Here is a 17,623-nt window from a genome sequence, read left to right as displayed (position 1 = left end):
CCTATGGTAGTTGGATTTGATGATTATATTACAACAATGAGTGATTAACTGTAATCCAAGATGGAAAAGCTAACAATTTTCCAATCAAATTTGATTAAAAAAAGAAGTGAATTGCTGGACGGCACATGGTTAGGACTTTGTAATTATTAAGTGGGCAAGTGATACTAAATGCTTCGGCGGATATATCTATGGAGCAACGGCTGCTAAATAATTTCTTTTGTTTGCACTTTGCACGCCTTCTTTTTCTTGCAAGTTTCATTTTAGTATGATTGATGAGATCAAAAGAAATTGGGACCTGTTTAACAACAATTTTATCCAAGTCAATCAAGAATGGAAAGTCAGACCTAAAAAAAAAAAAATAAAGAATGGAAAGATTTATTCAATTTTAAATCTAATAAAAAAAATAAAATTCATTTTAAAAAAATAAAAATCAAATATAATTATGTGATATTCCATTAATTTCTTTTAATAAATGATTTATTCTAAATAAAATCATTATGTCTCATAAAATAGCAAAATTTTAGAATTCACATCACCTTGTGTGATCCTTACAATGGCATCTCTTTATGCCAGGCCAAGCCAAAGCATGGCTTGCTGTGACAAAGACGGAGCAAGGCAAGATCAAGCCATGGCCAACTTGGCAACGATCAAAGCAATGCAACAAAGAAAGTACCTAACGGAAAGTCAGAAAATAACTGGAAAATCAATGGCTTGGAGCATTCTTTATCTTTTTTTTTAACTACAAGCTTTTGCATTAACAAGGCTATAGGGCTAACAATACAACTGATTCAATACAGAAAAAGGCATTTGAGACCCAAAACCCAATCAATTACAAAAATCCCCAAATCTAGATACTAGAACCCTAGCAGACGATAACAACAATTAACAAGACTCCCTTGCAATCCCGCCTGGTCTCCTTGAGCCAGAGCTAGTGCGGTGAGTGTGAAAGAAAATGGCAACTTATTGACCTAAGAGATACCCACTAACAGTACAGCTAGGCTTCCTCCAGGAGACCAACCCATTATCGGCAACCTATCCAACACAAGCAGATCCAAAAATTAGCACACAGGTTTTCGAAAGTTGCCCTCTCTGTGTCCTCCAGACCTGTAGACAGGCGCAAACCAAACTAAAACCCATATACAACAAACCCAGATGGGGAGGGTTGTCTTGCATAGCTAGGTCAGAGAAACAAAATCTTCCCCTGTCCGAAGGCAAGGGAAGCCGACGAGGAGAAGAAGCCGAGAGTAGAGAGACGTCTGGAACCAGGGGTTTGAGAGAAATTCTCTCTCATAAACCAAGAGAGAGCAATCTGGTAACATAAATTAACACACGGGAAATGATCTTATCTCCCTTTCAACATTTCCAAGTAATATGTAGTAGAATTCTACTTTACTTTCTCCTGCGCAAGACGACTTCTTTCTCTCAACCAGTCTATCCAATGATTTGAAACCCATAATATGCTAACCAAAATTGCAGTTACTATCACAACCATCCAAGAAATCCATGCCCATCCAGGAATCAAATTATTAGCTTCTCCAGTTAGATGAAACTTAACCATCTTCAACACAAAGAGGGGACCAAGAATACCTCTAACAACAGAATAAAAAGCTAAAAAAGGAGGAGAAAGGAATTCATACAATCTTGCAGCAGCAGGAACATCAGCTTTCCTGAAACCTGCGATAGTCCACACATTTTGGCAAAGACTTGTAGCTTCAGCAAGTATAAGAAGCACAAGAATCCCATAAGCTCCATAGTGAACCATGTATCGGCAAGTCACAAATACATAGAGTGTTGCCAGATGGTGAAGAATGAAGAGAACATCAGTAGGGAAGAACACAATGTAGTGTAAGAGGTCCATCAAGAAATAAGCCATGCTGAACTCAAGAGCTCTGTTGTGGAAGGTGGAGTTTGAAGAAGCATATGAATGTGAATTTTGGGTGTGGAGTAGCGCCTGGATGGCAAAAATAACAGCAGGAGTGCCGTGAATTATGGAAATGAAACAACTTGAAACTTCTGCTCTGCGTTTTGGACTCCAGCTTCTGAAAATCACAAAGTAAGCAAGGAGATACATGGAGAGAAACATAATGAAGGAGGTGGGTAAGTTTAGTGCTGTATCCATGTCAGTCTAGCTTCAGGGAATTCAATACAGAGATATTGAATAGTTGAAAGGATGAGGATATTTTGGAGCTAAGAATCTTAAAAGCATATAGATTAGAGAAACATGAGAGGTGCGAGTTCTGTGGAAGAAAATATCCGAGCTTCTTATACAGTTGTACATATGGACTTTCAATTTTGTCGCTGTCAATGGCAAAGTAAAGAGGAGTAATATGGTGGGTGAATTTAATGTTGCCGGTATTTTAGTAATGGGTCATATGATGATACAACGAAAAAAATTTTGATACGATCAGGTTCTGTGAAGAAGGAAAGTGAGAAATTGGTGATATGCTTGATGGGTGTTCCGTCTGTTTCAAGGAAAGTATTTTTATATATGTATTTTTTAAATGCTTAAAAAAAATCAACTAAATGTATTTATACTTAATATCTTCAATGTATAATTTATTAATTTAAGATTCTATATTTCTAAACGCAATGTAAATTTATAAAAATATAGCATATTCAAAGGTGCAGAGCATATCCCAATGGGATAGCTTAAAATTCAGAATAAACTTTTCTTCCAAAAAAAAAAAAAAAAAAAACCAAACATGAAACACCATGACGATAACAAAAACACAAAAGCTACATTTTCCAATTTGTTAAACAATGCTTAGGAAAACTGTTGATACATTTGTTCGGTTTGTTTAACATAATTAACTGAGATTCTATCAACTTCAAGCATTTGTTTATTACAGAAGAGTGTAAAGACAAAAACCGCCTAGCGCAAGCTAGTCATACCCAGTTGAAAGAAATCTGCCTATCCAAATTCAGGAGGGTAGAAACTTTTCAGGCTCAACCAGACATGGCACCTAGTTAACTTACATAACCATTCCTCCATCAATAGTAAACACCTGCAAAACAGCAAAATAGAACTTGGTAATTATGAAAATGAAATGACTGGGCTTCACCATGTAATTCCGTTGCAGGTATTTAGCATGTCATAGGAAAACAAATGAATTTATTTGAACAAGAACCAGTCCATGATGGTAGAAAAGCATGTCATGATATGACAAGGAGAACTATGACATATCTTGATCAAGAGATCAGTATTGAGCCGCTTATAAATTAATTCTCTTTAGCTAACAAATTACAACTAAATCTAAACAGTTACAGGTCCTTTTGCATGGGCCAGCTTGATGAAGCTGACTATGCCTTTGTGTTGTCCTGTCCATGGCATGTGTTTATGCAAAGGCCAAGAAGGCAAGGTTTGATGTGGCAAAGACAGAGTTAGGTAAAGTCAAACCAATGCCAAGAAAAGCCATCTCGAGATTAGCGAGATCAAAGCAACCCCAACAAAGAACTAAAAGAAAAGAATTTTGGGCTACAACTCCACTGGTCAAAATTTTAAAAACAAAAGGAATCGAAACAAAAATAGATTCTAAACCTGTCCGGTGATGTAGCTGGCAGCAGGATTAAGAGCCAGGAATTCTACCAATCCAGCAACCTCTTCCGGTTGGCCATACCTACCTGAATACATGTCAGATTTTAGTATCGATTGTTTTATGAAATATTTCATTAAGTTTTCTCAACTCATGAAAATCCTAATTACTTGCAAGAATTTGTTTCAATTTCAAATACTTCTTAATAAAATCTGAAATTTGAAAATTAACAAATGAGAAATTTTTATTTTATGATTTTGTCTCCCACCTAAGGGAATTGTCTCCAAGATTTTCTTCTCAATATCCTCCCCGAGTTTGGCTGTCATATCAGATGCAATGAATCCAGGGGCAACAGCATTTACCTAAGAAATATAATTTCAAGAGAGTTAATTCACATAAAGTAGCACCAGCTGCATAAAATCGTGGAATGTGTCAAATCACCAAATACATAATAAAATCCTTAAAACACACATTAATATTTCTGCTTGCATATTCCTTTGCAACAGTCTTTGTCAGTCCAATAACTCCAGCCTTCGCTGCACTGTAGTTGGCTTGCCCAACATTGCCAACTAAACCCACTACTGATGCTATGTTAATGATCCTTCCCTGTAAGACCCAAATAACAAAAGGACATTATATTGTTAACAGAAATCAAGAGAGACAAAGACGAAAGTCAACATTTTTAGGCTTCTAGCTCAGCTGAACTCGAGGAATTGCTATTTTATTTTATTTTTTTTAATTTCAGCAAATTACCAGCTTTAAGTGAGTTAAAATCCAATCTTGAAGAGGGCATTGCATTCACAATTAAAGCCCCATTTGAAATACTATATGTTCCAAAGTTTGTTAGCTTCCTTTTGAGATAGAATTCAAAGCTATCAATTCAGTTATTTAAGAAGAAGAGTTAACAATAAGAAAGACAGCATGAAGACTGAAATAAATTAAAAAATGCAAGGAGAAAGTCTCAATAATGTATCAATTCCAGGTTTAGTGCACAAATCAGTCCAAGCTTAATTTGCCAAGAACAAGGAAGCATAAACTTCAGACAGGCATGTGATCTTACCTTTTTCTTCTTCATCATGATTTTGGCTGCTGCCTGCAAAAAGTGCAGTACCTCAGCTTAAAAAAAGAGAACTCACATATCCAGTAGAGCAATTTGTTGGGCCTTAATGCAAGTACCTGTGTGCAAAGGAATACACCTGTGAGATTTAGATCAATAACCTCCTGCCACTGAGATTTCTTCATTCTCATCAACAATGTATCCCGTGTTATTCCTGAAACCAAAAAAAAAAAAAAAAAGGATGACTAAAAAAGAAAGCAATATGTGATTAGATAGAAGCAATACATGATTAGATAGAAAAAGTGAGCTGTCTTTCACCTGCATTATTGACTAGTACATCAACGGTTCCCCATGCATCAATAGCCTGCAGATGCAATAATGTGTCAAATCATGAAGAACACCAAAATTAATTAGTATCATTAAATTAAACCAATACAACGAACATTTGCTCACAGTTTTCATCATTGACTCCACATCAGCTTCTTTTGAAACATCACCCCCAAAAGTGAGAGCCTCACCACCATAAGCCTCAATCTGCAAGATATACTCACAAAACTTAGTAATCATTTCCATCATGCAGTATGAATCAGCAACATTGGCATTACCCAATGAATACAAGAGATCTCAGCAGCATATATATGAAGAAAATGATTTTTTTTTTTTTTGGGTGAGGGAAGTACAACAACCAGCATGAATTTCTTTGTTCATCAACTTCCAGAAAAGCTTTTGTAACAGGTCAGACAGAGGGAGGACATAAGGTGAAATAACAGAATAAGAAAGGGGGTCCTATTTATATTTTTGGACAGATTAATGACAATGATTATAACCAATCCTATACTAGCATTTAACAGATAAATTTCAAGAGTCGTCCCTGAATTTTAAGTATTGGCATTACCCACTGAATACAAGAGATGTCAGCAGCATATATATGAAGCAAAATGATTTTTATTTTATTTTTTTTTTTTGGTGAGGGAAGTACAACAACCAGCATGAATTTCTTTGTTCATCAACTTCCAGAAAAGCTTTTGGAACAGGTCAAACAGAGGGAGGACATGGGGTGAAATAACAGAATAAGAAAGGCGGTCCTCTTTATAATTTTGGACAGATTAATGACAATGATTATAACCAATCCTATACTAGCATTCAACGGATAAAATTCAAGAGTCATTCTTGAATTTTAGGTATTGTAACAGAATCATTCCTAAACTTAAAACTTTAAAATTTTATACGGTAAAATCTTTACAATCCTCAATAACCAGTTTACGCAATCCAGAATAACAGTAACGTGAATAATTCTCTCAATTCTATGTGATAGTAGCAAAATCAGTTATAATTTTCTTCACAGATTAACTATAAAAGTATTTCAGCTGTATGAAATAATGAAATACTAGATGTATAATAGCTGATTAAAGGAGGACTTTGCCTCAAAAAAATTGCAGTAATCGTTCACGTTATCGCTATTTTGAATTGTCCACACTAGAGTTACTCATAAACCAGTTATTAGGAGTCAAAATGAAATTATCATGTAAAATTTCTATGTTTAAAGAGTTTTATATTACATTTTTTAGTTCAAGGATGACTCTACTATAACTCTATATAACTCCTAAAGTTCAAAAACAACTATTGAAATTTATCCAGCATTCAACATGAACTTCTCAAGAATAGTCATTGACCTCTTTGGAAACTTCCTCAGCCTCTTTTGATGACCTGGCATAATTTACCAAGACCTGTAATAGCAAAATGAAAACCACAATAATGAATCAAGAAAACAGGAAATGTGCATGGAAAACTTTAGAACACTATTCAGAAGATAAGAAAACTAACAGAGCTAAACAACTCCTTAGTATTAAAACCATCTTCATAAAACTAGTGGAACCACAACAGCAACCAAAACTCAATCATTAGCAAACAATTTCTCCACATGGGATCAGACTCATTCAACATTTGAAAATTACAGTACACACAGATGATGAGTCTCTGCATATGCCTATTTGTACACAAATAAACAAACAAATAACTACATTCTGGCACGAGCTTGATCAAAGTAAGAATGCCGTTGAGTAAGAAGCAATTCAACTAAAACACCAAACGGGTAGAGCTATAAAATAAGGTAAGCTGACTGACCTTACAACCTGCCTTTCCCAAGGACAAGGCAATTGCTTTACCAATACCTCTAGAAGCCCCGGTCACTACAACAACAGGCGCTTCCAGCTTCTGTGTGGCCTCGGCGCTTGCTGCTTCAGCAGTAGCAACCTGAGCTCTTACGTCTGTATGTGCAATCATAATCAATTATTCAACTAGATTTCTAAAAAAGAAATTGTTAAATTATTCACAAATAGAGGTTTATATTTTCCAAATTTGCTTTAATCATCACTCAAAAAAGTTTCAAAAATCTTCCACGGATCCCCAAAATTTTCAAATTAATGACACTACCATCGTACAACTGCTTCTCTTGTCTAAAATCCTTTTCAGAAAAAACTATGAAAGCACGCAAAATTAATACCAGAGTAATCAAATGAGCTCCTCGATCTACACTGGAGGCCCATGCGAGACTGCAGTTTTCCGACTCCACTAGTAATCGGAGACCATTGACGGACCTGAGCGACTCTCTGGTCACCAGAACTTCCAAAATTCGCAGAGATTCCGGGGGATTTGAATGCAATGACGTTGGATCCAGTAACAGAAGCAGCCATGGCGAGAGCTCCCAAGGGACTCCGAAGAAGAATCAACGAGGAAGGCGAAGAGAAGAGGAGGAGAGTATGAGTAATAGAAGTAGCCAGAGAAACAAAATTGCTTGGCTTTAGCGTTATAAGGAGAAAGAAATACGTCTCCGCTTTCAATATGCTTTTCTTGCTTTGGGAGCTCCGGAGACAGGTGCAGTGGCGAGGCAATCGAGGCTGTATGACTCTACTTGATGACATATATTACATTAATGGATCTGTTTTTTTGGATTATTTACCATACAACCATTGAGCTTCAAGTGGCCTTTCACCAGCCGGCAATTGCAATTCGATGACAAAGTGGTAATATTTTTATGTGTTAAGGGTATTTGTGGGATTTCACATAATTAATGGAATAGGAAATAGTATTCGGTTTAGGTCTATCCGCCCAACCAATTTTGTGCACAAACGTAGTCGTTTGACATGAATGCGAAAAAATAATAAAAAAATTATTATTAAAAAATTTAAAAATTAATTAAATAATTTTTTCAAATTATTTTTGGACCCTTAAGGTCTATAGCTTCCTGTCCTTAACATCTTACAAAACAGAGTTGCTTCTAGTTCCCACAAACAAGAATCACATGAAAGAGGGTCATCTTCAAAATCTTCCAAAGAAGATGTCCATCCTGTTCTATTTTTAGTCTGACTAGCAGTAAAAGAGCACAATGCCTTTGTATTGTGGTGAGTGCAGGGTCTTCTGTTCGTGTACTCTTCTTCTTCGGCGGGTCCAATTCCAATTATATAATTGTTCACCCACATGCTCCAGACAATTCTTTTCACTTTCTTTCTACATTCTGTAATAAACAAGCTTGATTTTGATCTCTTCAAATCAGAAAGTAGCTTCACTCCATTATTCCTCAGGTCACCACCATAGCACAAAAGTATCATCCCATACACATATATAGCTTCCGCATGCCCTTTGCTAGCTGCTTTCTCCAAGAACTTCAGTCCAGAATCATATTTCAAGGTGCTAAAATAATCGATCATTCCTTGTCTAAACAAGGCTTCTGGATTACCACTCTTCTTGCACCTCTCTAAGAAAGAAGAGGCACCATGGTTGATCTTCCATGGAATGACAGGGAAAGAATCAATTGTGGCATGCTCAAATACGTAATCTTCTGACGCAGCTTCACGAAACTCCTTGCAACACGCTTTGGCATTGATGAGATCAGTGACTGATGAGGAGGCAACTCGAGCCAGAATTTCTGTCAGAATTTCTTTAGGAACACACTTGAACTGGTGATGATAATTCTTTCTTTTGCATTTGTTTATATTTCTCGTTGGCTTTAGGTTAGTCATTAGGCAGATGGGTGTGAGAACACAGAACCAGGTAGAGGATGTGTAAGAATGGATTTTTCTTGTGTCCAGTGCCCATATATATTGTTTGAAACGCATATCTTCTCCTACATGGAATGAAATTTGCATATCCTTCTCCTACTTGGATTGCAATTTTACTTCTAATTTTTGCCTTAAAAGGCTAGATTTTACTTTTAATTCCTTCCTAAAAATAAATTGCGAGTATTTACATCTGATTTTTGTAAGTTAATATCCAATAATAATCTTTTAATATCATACGCAAATTAATTAACAGTATCGTCACCCACCGATAATAGATTTTCCTACAACAAATTGGATTTCTTTCCTCAAATACTTAAAAAAAAATCTATAAAAAGTATTTTATAATGAGTAAACCATTTTAATAAAAATATAAATTATAAAAAAATTTAATTTATGTAACTAAATATAATTAATATAAATATAGATTTTACTTTTGATGCACGGAACTTGCTTATTTGCTCACGTTTTGTGTATTTGATTCAGATTTGGTATCTCATGTTAATTTACTTTCCATTTTGGATTGGGATTCAGCGTTGAATTAATAATAAGAACAAGAATAAGAATAAGAATATATTAAAAGTACCATTAACTGCAAATGAAACCTACTGGAGATTACAATGTACAGATCACAAAGAATGAAGCAAAGAACTTCATGATGTGAAAAAACTAAATAAGCAAATTTTCATTCATCTGGGCTTAGGCATGCCTTTCTGCTCGTCTTTTTGAATTATTCTTGGGACGAATTTTCACAAACGCTTTCTCTAAATCCTGAACATAAGAAGAAGCAAATTGTTAGAAGAAACACCACAAACCAGAGTCCCCAAAGAAAAATATAATAGGACAAGGTACACAAGTTAATAATTTGTTAGAAGCAAATTGTGGCAACCAGAAATTCAAATTAAAATGTTCAAAAGCTCTTTGAGAGAAGATAGGAAGTGATTTTAAAGGAGGATTCAAATTAAATAAAACCAAGGCACCATCAGCACACCAACAGCACCTCAGGCATATTCCATCTCAAACCCAGACAATGACAATACACATGAATAAACTCTAACTGATGTGTTATTATTGGTCTACATTCTAGACTTATAGTTTGCAACTCATCAGCGGAGAACATTCTGCACTCCCTAGCAAGAAACAATCAGAAACACAATCTCATTTGCTCCCACCCTAATCAAAACGCCATTGATGGGTTGAAATTTTCAAAAAAGATACATTATATTAGAGATAAATCTAGACAACAATAGCTAGATCATTCTCAAGAAAACATACATCCTTCAACAAACAGAGAATGTTTTTAACATGTCTTACATAATAGCTTCAAGCTTAACTATCTAAATGATCTTGGGTTTCTGGCTAAAGTTAAATGCTTGTTTGTGCATGTCAAAGAGGTGCTTTTGGATTGAGGATTATCATCCTGGCATGCAAGGGATTTGTGCAGGACCATACGATGGACAACTAATCTGGAACAAGTAGATATATTCTCTCTTTGGCCTTCTTTTCAAATCATGGATTATGGAATTAATATATAATAATAAAAGGACAACAGTGCAAGGATGGAAAAAGACATGAATATTTTAAAGCACAATTTTCCCTTGGAGGCACATTCATTCACCATAACACATTTGTATACAGGAACTTAAGATTTAGCAAATAAATAAAATAAAGGGAATAAACCGAATCTCAAAAAGCTGTTAACATCTGATACCACACTCTTGAAAGTCCATTATTTCACCCCAAGAAAGCCAATGAAAAATTTAATTATCAATTCCATGTTATATTTCGTAATTCCTCACTTTCTTTTGTTAAAAAAGTAAAAATCCAGCTAATGTGTATCATGCGTGCGTATAAAATATGAAGTAGCAGATCAAACAAAAATTAGTAAAAGAGTTTTAGAAGTTATGCTAAAATTATCATTTACCTGAACAGGTTCTTTTGGCGGCATGCCAGAGGTCCAGAGATCTTCCAAATTGTAATAAGCTCTGGCCTTCTCATCAAGAGCATGAATTATTACCTTACCTAAAGAAGACAAAGAAACCCAATGGATGAATTAGAGTAACAATAATTGTAAATACCATAAACTTTCATCAAATACCAAAATTTGGAAATTGTTCAGAAGAACTTGAACAATTTGAACTGCCTTGTAAGGTAACAATCAGCACAAAATATAAACCCAACTTGGGTAACAAAAAAATTTTCATAACAAAATGATATTGTGCAAATTTCACTAATTTCCCCTATTAGCTGCATGGAAGGAATCAATATTCCTGTCAAAGAGAAGTGTTCCTGTATTGAATATACCAACATTTCTAGCATTATAGAGCGCAGAACAAACAAACCAGAATCAATGACAATCCACTTTCCTCCCTCTTGCCCTTCCAAGCTTGGAAGCATCATCCGCTGAGCTCCTCTCTGCTTTTCCTTAGCCTGTTCTTTCAAATAAGTGAAGAAATAAATAACAAATTTTTTTCAATTTATACAGAACTCATTCTTAGGGATTAAAAAAACCATCACCAATAAATAAACATTTCCACCACAATTCTCGATAAGCAAACAGAAAAGTTATGATTTGAAGGAGTTTCAAAATTAAATAAGAGCAAACGAACCTACCTTGTAAATAAGTGCCTGAGCGATGTTCTTGACATGCCATGTCGACCTACCGGTGGCGACCACCATATAATCAGCCCAATCACAGTGCTTTCCAACTGGTATCACTTTCACGTCGTCCGCTCTCACGTCTTTGAGAACGTTCTCAACCTCGTTTATGTCCAGTAAACCTTTGTTGCTGCTGCTGGATTCGACATTTGATGAAAAGAAAGTGTGGCTGGAACCTGAAAACCCTAGCTTCCATGATCGATGGATGAAAGAAGATGATGGTGAAGTGGAAAGGAAAAAGCGAGATCGCAGCGCCGCCAACATCGGAATCGCAACGTTGGACACTGTAGACCCTAGGGAAAGCGGGGAGTATGCTAATGGCTGGGGTAAATTACACCTATAGTACCTGAATTGAAGGTATATATCATAGAAGTACTTAATTTTAATTTGTAAAAAATAAAATTATAATAGAAAAATACTATACTCTTTTTTTTTTCCTCTCGAAAGATGGTGGTTGATTATTAAGAAAAAAAAAAAAAAAAAAAGGGCTTGTAGCCATTATAATAGCGGCTCATGGCTCAAGGGAAGAAATCTTAAATACAAAAGCCAACCCAACCTAAAAACAGAGTTCAAATTAATCACACGGATACATGGTTAAATATGTGTTACTCGGATGAGCATAATGCTCCATGCCTAAATTGAGCAGAGAAGCTTGCGTGCCACAACTTGACTTGCCAGATTGGCACCAGTGAGGAGAACATTAGGCTAAGGCATTGATTGAACCAAAAAAAATGGTAGTATCGCCTATTGAAACGGTACCCAAAACAACACCCCAAAGAAGCAGACCATGGAGACAAACCCTACAAATTTAAGGTATTGGGTGAGCAACATTGCAGATCCCTAGCTGTAACTTCATCAGGGGAAGAGAGGCTAAAAGAAGCACCGTAAGGGACCCAGAACACAGCCAGATGCCTGAAGAAGGAGACCCAAGTCAACAATAACTTAGTGCAGATTCAGCGTTTATCATTGTGTCAAAAACTTAATCTGTTAGTAGAGGCGCAACTCCAACTCCTCCTAGTGTAACAGCCTCATGAGCCGAAGGAATCTGAGCAGAATATCGGCCTAGTAAGGTATTTTCATTCAATGCCAATAATCCCCCTTCTACTTACTAGGGATTTAAACTCATAATTTCAGCTCTAATACCAATTATAGAATTAAAAGCTTACCGCTTTGCCAAAAGCTTAAATTATTAGTAGAAGTGTAAATCAATTTCCTTATAGTATAATAGTCTAAACGAGATAAGTGGAACAGATTTAGCATGATATTAGCCCACTATATTTTCCCTACTCAGTGCTAACACCTAATATTGGGAAAGAGCCTACCTAGCAGACCAAGCAAAAACAAAAAAGCACCGAGGCCATGGCAACCAAGAATTGTAGAGGAGGACATTGCTCTAACCATTTCACTCTTATCTACGCTTTGAGGAACCGAGAACTATTAGAGCGGCACTGTGGACATCCTTAAGATAATCATCCTCCACAATAAACCATCATTAAAACAATAACAGATCCAACATGTCACAAATATACTCTCTTTCAGAAATTCAACTTGCATAACTAAAAAATCATACAAAACTATAGACAAAACCCAACCAGATGATAAGAAAGGGAAACCCACATTTGAGCTGGGGAAGGAAAGGTTGTCGCCTGCCTAGCGAGGTAAGGGGCAATCATGTGAAGTGTGAACTGATTAGAAAAAGAGCCTAAAGCTTTAAAAAAAAAAAAGATTTTCCCTCTACTTCAATTAAAATAAAATAAATGTATCCATAAACTCTAATAGCATATTCCCATATTGAATGAAGACACTCTGCTCCTCCCCTTTCTTCTTCTTCTTCAATTTGACCATCAAAATGTGTAAGAATTTCAAGGAAAAAAAATATCATGATTTGGCCATTAAATTCATAATTCCAAACAATTTCACGGACTCCATCTATAATCTCAAGCTTCTCTAAAAACTTTGACAAAAAAAAAAAAGAAAAAACTTCTCTCAAAAAATTAAAATCAAACAACAAGACTTTTTTCTCAAATTTTCCAATAAAAATTCTCTTTTTTTGGATCATGATTTTCATTAAAACTTGTTTTTCCAAAACAAACATTATCTGATACATGACAATAAAATATGAATTCGAAAAAGAAGAAGAATCTGAAGAATGACAAAGAGGGACGAAGAAGAACCAAGAAGGATATTAGAGCTCATAAATATTTTTATTTGGCTGCAATTGAAATTGGGTTTTTTAAAATTAATGAAACTGATATCTATTTTTCAGAAAAAAAAAAAAGCCTAGGGCAATTTTTTAGCTTGGAAAAATTAATGATTGATACTTATGAAAGACATGGGCTACCATATTAATGTGGTTTAAACTTCTAATCATCAATCAATCATAAAATATGCTGCAACTAATACTATGATTAAATAGTTAATTCGTCATTGTTTGTAATCACCATCAATTATAGTTTGATAATCATTACTTGTTGATGATCTTCCTAAACAATTCCAATAATGAACGTTTAATGGTTTCCTATGGATAACATAGGCCACCCTTACCTAATACTTTATTTTTATGTGAAAATTTCCAGCTAATATTAATTAAGATTCATCCTCAAGTAAAATATTAATTAGATTTGATATATTTAATTACTAGTTTGATTTTTAATTTGATAATCTCTTTATTATCCCATTTTGTGCAATGATTAAGAAAATAATTAGATACTCATTTTTATAGAAATATTTATTCTATCTCATCTAATTGCTCTTTGTATATATATTAATTATATTTAATAAAGATAAATGGTAAAATTGAAAGAAAAAAATAATTAATGCTCCTTAATTTTCTAATTAGGATAGATAATTTTAAATAAAATAAAAATATTATCCTTATAATTAATATAGTGACAATAATTAAATCTTAATATTAAATTAATTGAGTTCCATTATATTGATTTTTTTTACCATTTAATCACATTTGAAACTAATTTATATAAATATTAAAAAAAATTATAAGATTTTCAAAAATTGGTTTTAAATATATATGAATGGTGAAAATAATCTATATCATCAACTTCAACTAACTTAGCAAGAATATTTTTTCGTTATTTAACTCTATTTGAAATTAATTTTACATCAATGTCAAATGAAATTAATTAATTATATATATATAACCGATCAATTTAGTATGGCGTAATTATTATTTTACTAATTAATAAGATTTTTTTTACTTTAATTTTTATTTAAAAATAAAATTATCTAAATTCTAATGTTTGACCTTTTATGCTATAAAATAATTATTCAATAATTAAAATACTAATGAAGTAACACATTGAAATAATGGCTAAAAATATAGTTAATATATTAAAAAAATAACTATTAAGACTTGAATTTTATCAATGATAATTCTCTCTAAGTATATATTAAATTTTAAATTTGATGCATTAAAAATTTAGTTATTATTTGGTATATGAATTTTGACTAATATTATAATTTAATTATTATATTTTTGAAAATAAAACAATTTAATCCTATATTTAATAATAACTAAATTATTAGACTTTTTTTGCTCTTATTATTATTATTTTTGAATTCTTTTTATATAATAAACAAATTAATTTATTTAATAATAATTAATTTTAATTAAAAAAATATAAATAAGTAATTAAATTATTTAATTTTTAAAATATAAAATCAAACTCTATAAATTAAATAATAAATTTTTTTGATTGAATAAAAGTATATTTATCTTTATATTTAAATTAATAATAATATTAAGAGGAGGAACACCTCACTTTAATGAAAAATAAGTGATGAATTAAATTATTAATTTTTAAATTATAAAAATTAAGTTATAATATAAATGAAAATTTAAGGATAAAATAATATATATATATATATATATATATTTTTTTTTTTTTTTTCCCTGCTTGAAGGGCTGTTTCAGCCTGTTTGACCAGTAAGATCTGTGAAAAGCGTCAACTAGCTGGCAAATCATATTAACGCATCTTCCTCTTGGAAATGCAACCAAAGAAGATAAACATTTCAACCGTTGGATCCGTCATATTTAATCAAAGAACTATACCACGTGTACAGAAGACGCACTTTTGTAGCAGGTACATGTATCTACGGCCGCTAATCTTCATCATTTGATCGTAGCTAGCCACTAGCTCCTTGTTATTATTAACCAAAACGGAAACCCACGGGCCTCACGTGTAATTGCCCCAAAGTTGTCTGAATCAGTCAAAGTCCAAAACTGCGTCGTCTCGTGCTACTGCACTGGGTCTTGCCTTTTCGTGCCTATAGGCTAAAGTTAATGTTACTTTTTTTTTTTTAATTATTACGTTCCACATTCACTTTTGCTCTTACTTATTAATTAAAGTTTTTATACCATAATTAAAGAATAAATTAAATTATTTAAATTATAAAAATATCATTTAATTTAATTGAATTACTTTTTATATCATTTAATTATTTAAATTTTAATAATTTTCTTTTCATTAATCTATCATTATAAATTTTTAAAATAAATTTTAAAAAATTATAAAAAAATAATATTTAATAGTGACAGGGGTAAAATAAAAAAAATTAATTAATATTTTTTAAATTTTTTAAAATAACAAATAATTTATAATAAAATAATTTATAAAAATAATAGATAAAAATTGACAGAATAAATATGTGTTTATAGGACTATTAAAGTTATTATTAAAAAACATTTACTATAATGTCAATTAAAATTTTAATATATAATTAAAATTATACACATATATAAACTTCAATATAAGTATTTAATTTAAAAATATTCCCACCATAAATTTGGAGAGAGATTAGATGATGGGTCCCATGGTAGAAGGAATAAAAAGTGAAGTTGTCATGGGCCATAGTAACCTTGAAATTGACTTGAAACCAAAGGTTCATCTTTCTACAAACTATGGGTTAACAAATCACAACAAATTATTAATTTAAATAAATCTCAATCAAACACTTCCCACCTAAATGTAATGGCAGCCTACCCATCAATGTGCTTTAATGGGTCACTATTAACTTAAATATTGAAACAATCCTTTGATCTTCCAACCATATCACAAAAGAAGTCTCCTAATTCAAATATGGATTATATAATTTTTTTTATCAAATATTAAAAAATAATACTATGTTTAATAGAGTAATAAAAATAATACAATTAAATATTTTATTAGAAAAAAAATTATCAAACATCATTTAGCACAATTTAAAAAATCCAATAAATATAAAGGGCAATTGCCTATCAATTTGGCTTGCCAATAAAGGTATCTAAGAGCTTAGTCATGCTCCTTCATGTAGAATAATAAGATATTAATCGGTGATTTTTTTTAAGTACTTACGCTCAAGGGTATTATTAAGTCAAATTTTGAGTACTCGTCCTTTTTTAAAGATTATTACGTATACCTAATGTATGTACATTATTTCTCTCTGAAAATATGAACTCGTTCATTTTAAACGATTATTATGTATGCTTGATATATATATATATTATTTATCTTTGAAAATATGAGTTCGTTCTTTTTAAAAGATTATTACGTATTCTTTTTAAAAGATTATTACGTATACTTAATAAATTTAAAGGTTCTACCTTATCAATTTTCTTTTATTATTATCATTTTGAGGATGCTTATCTATGTGGAATATTTGTTGGGAACCAAAAACCTTACTAGTGAAGTGATGTTATCATTAATTAATTATGTTCGAAGCCTTTTTTAAGTTTCATCTATCACCTACCAATTAAAACGACATCATTCTATATCTTTCTATTAGTGGACATGGCTAATGATAACTCCTTTCTTGTGTTTTGGCTTGTCTATAATTTAATTAATCATTTATTCACCCCCTTTGTTTAGCATTATATATGTACCATTTTTATTACAAAGTATTTGAGGAAAAATTTCAATTCATTTAGCTTTAATTTAAATAATTTAATATATTAAAATTTTCTTTTATTTTTTCCAAAATTTGAAGTATAAATTTTGTGAGGCAGAATCAATCTTACCCCCATGAACGATGGGTTGCAATTAATGTGTCAAATTAAATGTTGCCCTATTCAATAGTGCCACTTGTTAAAAAGCATTAATAAATATTTTTTATTTAGACGTGTCTATGAAAAATTTGAGTCCGTATGTATTTATCTATTAGTAAATTGACATTTTATAAGTAAATTTGTGTATTATATATATATTTTAATTAATTTTATATATATTTTAATATAAATTTTTAATTTAATCATAATTGAATTTATTTGTTTAAAAGCTCAAATTTATACTAAATATGCTCTTATTTTTTATAAAAAAATAATATTA

At 32.3% G+C, this 17,623-nt stretch overlaps 4 protein-coding genes across 4 annotated transcripts; all 4 read right to left on the bottom strand.

Moving 5' to 3' along the window:
• Window positions 1-692: 692 nt before the first annotated feature.
• Window positions 693-2,597, bottom strand: LOC110640497 (TLC domain-containing protein At5g14285). Its single transcript, XM_058149641.1, has one exon. It carries the CDS (start codon window positions 2,117-2,119, stop codon window positions 1,385-1,387), a length of 735 nt encoding a protein of 244 aa, XP_058005624.1. The 5' UTR covers window positions 2,120-2,597; the 3' UTR covers window positions 693-1,384.
• A 122-nt stretch (window positions 2,598-2,719) lies between these two features.
• LOC110640498 (3-oxoacyl-[acyl-carrier-protein] reductase 4) lies at window positions 2,720-7,526 on the bottom strand. Its single transcript, XM_021791819.2, has 11 exons — window positions 7,094-7,526; window positions 6,715-6,857; window positions 6,264-6,317; window positions 5,044-5,124; window positions 4,909-4,954; window positions 4,710-4,804; window positions 4,594-4,626; window positions 4,005-4,139; window positions 3,802-3,895; window positions 3,539-3,621; window positions 2,720-3,005 (listed from the first exon to the last, which is right to left on the bottom strand). The coding sequence occupies exons 1-11, from the start codon at window positions 7,509-7,511 to the stop codon at window positions 2,973-2,975; spliced, it is 1,215 nt and encodes a 404-aa protein (XP_021647511.2). The 5' UTR covers window positions 7,512-7,526; the 3' UTR covers window positions 2,720-2,972.
• A 12-nt stretch (window positions 7,527-7,538) lies between these two features.
• On the bottom strand, window positions 7,539-9,070 carry LOC110640475 (putative F-box protein At1g67623). The gene has a single exon (XM_021791790.2). The coding sequence runs from the start codon at window positions 8,733-8,735 to the stop codon at window positions 7,818-7,820; it is 918 nt and encodes a 305-aa protein (XP_021647482.2). The 5' UTR covers window positions 8,736-9,070; the 3' UTR covers window positions 7,539-7,817.
• A 149-nt stretch (window positions 9,071-9,219) lies between these two features.
• LOC110640508 (protein Iojap-related, mitochondrial) lies at window positions 9,220-12,991 on the bottom strand. The gene is made up of 5 exons (XM_058149643.1): window positions 12,921-12,991; window positions 11,259-11,649; window positions 10,988-11,075; window positions 10,570-10,667; window positions 9,220-9,416 (listed from the first exon to the last, which is right to left on the bottom strand). Exons 1-5 carry the CDS (start codon window positions 12,974-12,976, stop codon window positions 9,345-9,347), a joined length of 705 nt encoding a protein of 234 aa, XP_058005626.1. The 5' UTR covers window positions 12,977-12,991; the 3' UTR covers window positions 9,220-9,344.
• Between the last annotated feature and the right edge of the window lie 4,632 nt (window positions 12,992-17,623).

The sequence above is a fragment of the Hevea brasiliensis genome, chromosome 7, assembly GCF_030052815.1.
Source record: "Hevea brasiliensis isolate MT/VB/25A 57/8 chromosome 7, ASM3005281v1, whole genome shotgun sequence".
NCBI classification, from domain to species: Eukaryota; Viridiplantae; Streptophyta; class Magnoliopsida; order Malpighiales; family Euphorbiaceae; genus Hevea; species Hevea brasiliensis.
This window is presented reverse-complemented; position numbering and strand designations above follow the sequence as displayed.

Excerpts from the sequence above, each read along its gene's own strand:
- LOC110640497 (XM_058149641.1), bottom strand. The coding sequence starts at position 2,119 with ATGGATACAGCACTAAACTTACCCACCTCCTTCATTATGTTTCTCTCC.
- LOC110640498 (XM_021791819.2), bottom strand. The coding sequence starts at position 7,511 with ATGTCATCAAGTAGAGTCATACAGCCTCGATTGCCTCGCCACTGCACC. Across the intron at positions 4,140-4,593 it reads TCATGATGAAGAAGAAAAAG|GGAAGGATCATTAACATAGC; the intron begins GTAAGATCACAT and ends TGGGTCTTACAG. Across the intron at positions 3,896-4,004 it reads ATGCAAGCAGAAATATTAAT|GTAAATGCTGTTGCCCCTGG; the intron begins GTGTGTTTTAAG and ends TATATTTCTTAG.
- LOC110640475 (XM_021791790.2), bottom strand. The coding sequence starts at position 8,735 with ATGCAAATTTCATTCCATGTAGGAGAAGATATGCGTTTCAAACAATAT.
- LOC110640508 (XM_058149643.1), bottom strand. The coding sequence starts at position 12,976 with ATGATTGCCCCTTACCTCGCTAGGCAGGCGACAACCTTTCCTTCCCCA. Across the intron at positions 11,650-12,920 it reads TTTCCTTCCCCAGCTCAAAT|GTACTATAGGTGTAATTTAC; the intron begins GTGGGTTTCCCT and ends CCTTCAATTCAG. Across the intron at positions 11,076-11,258 it reads CTCAGGCACTTATTTACAAG|GCTAAGGAAAAGCAGAGAGG; the intron begins GTAGGTTCGTTT and ends TTGAAAGAACAG.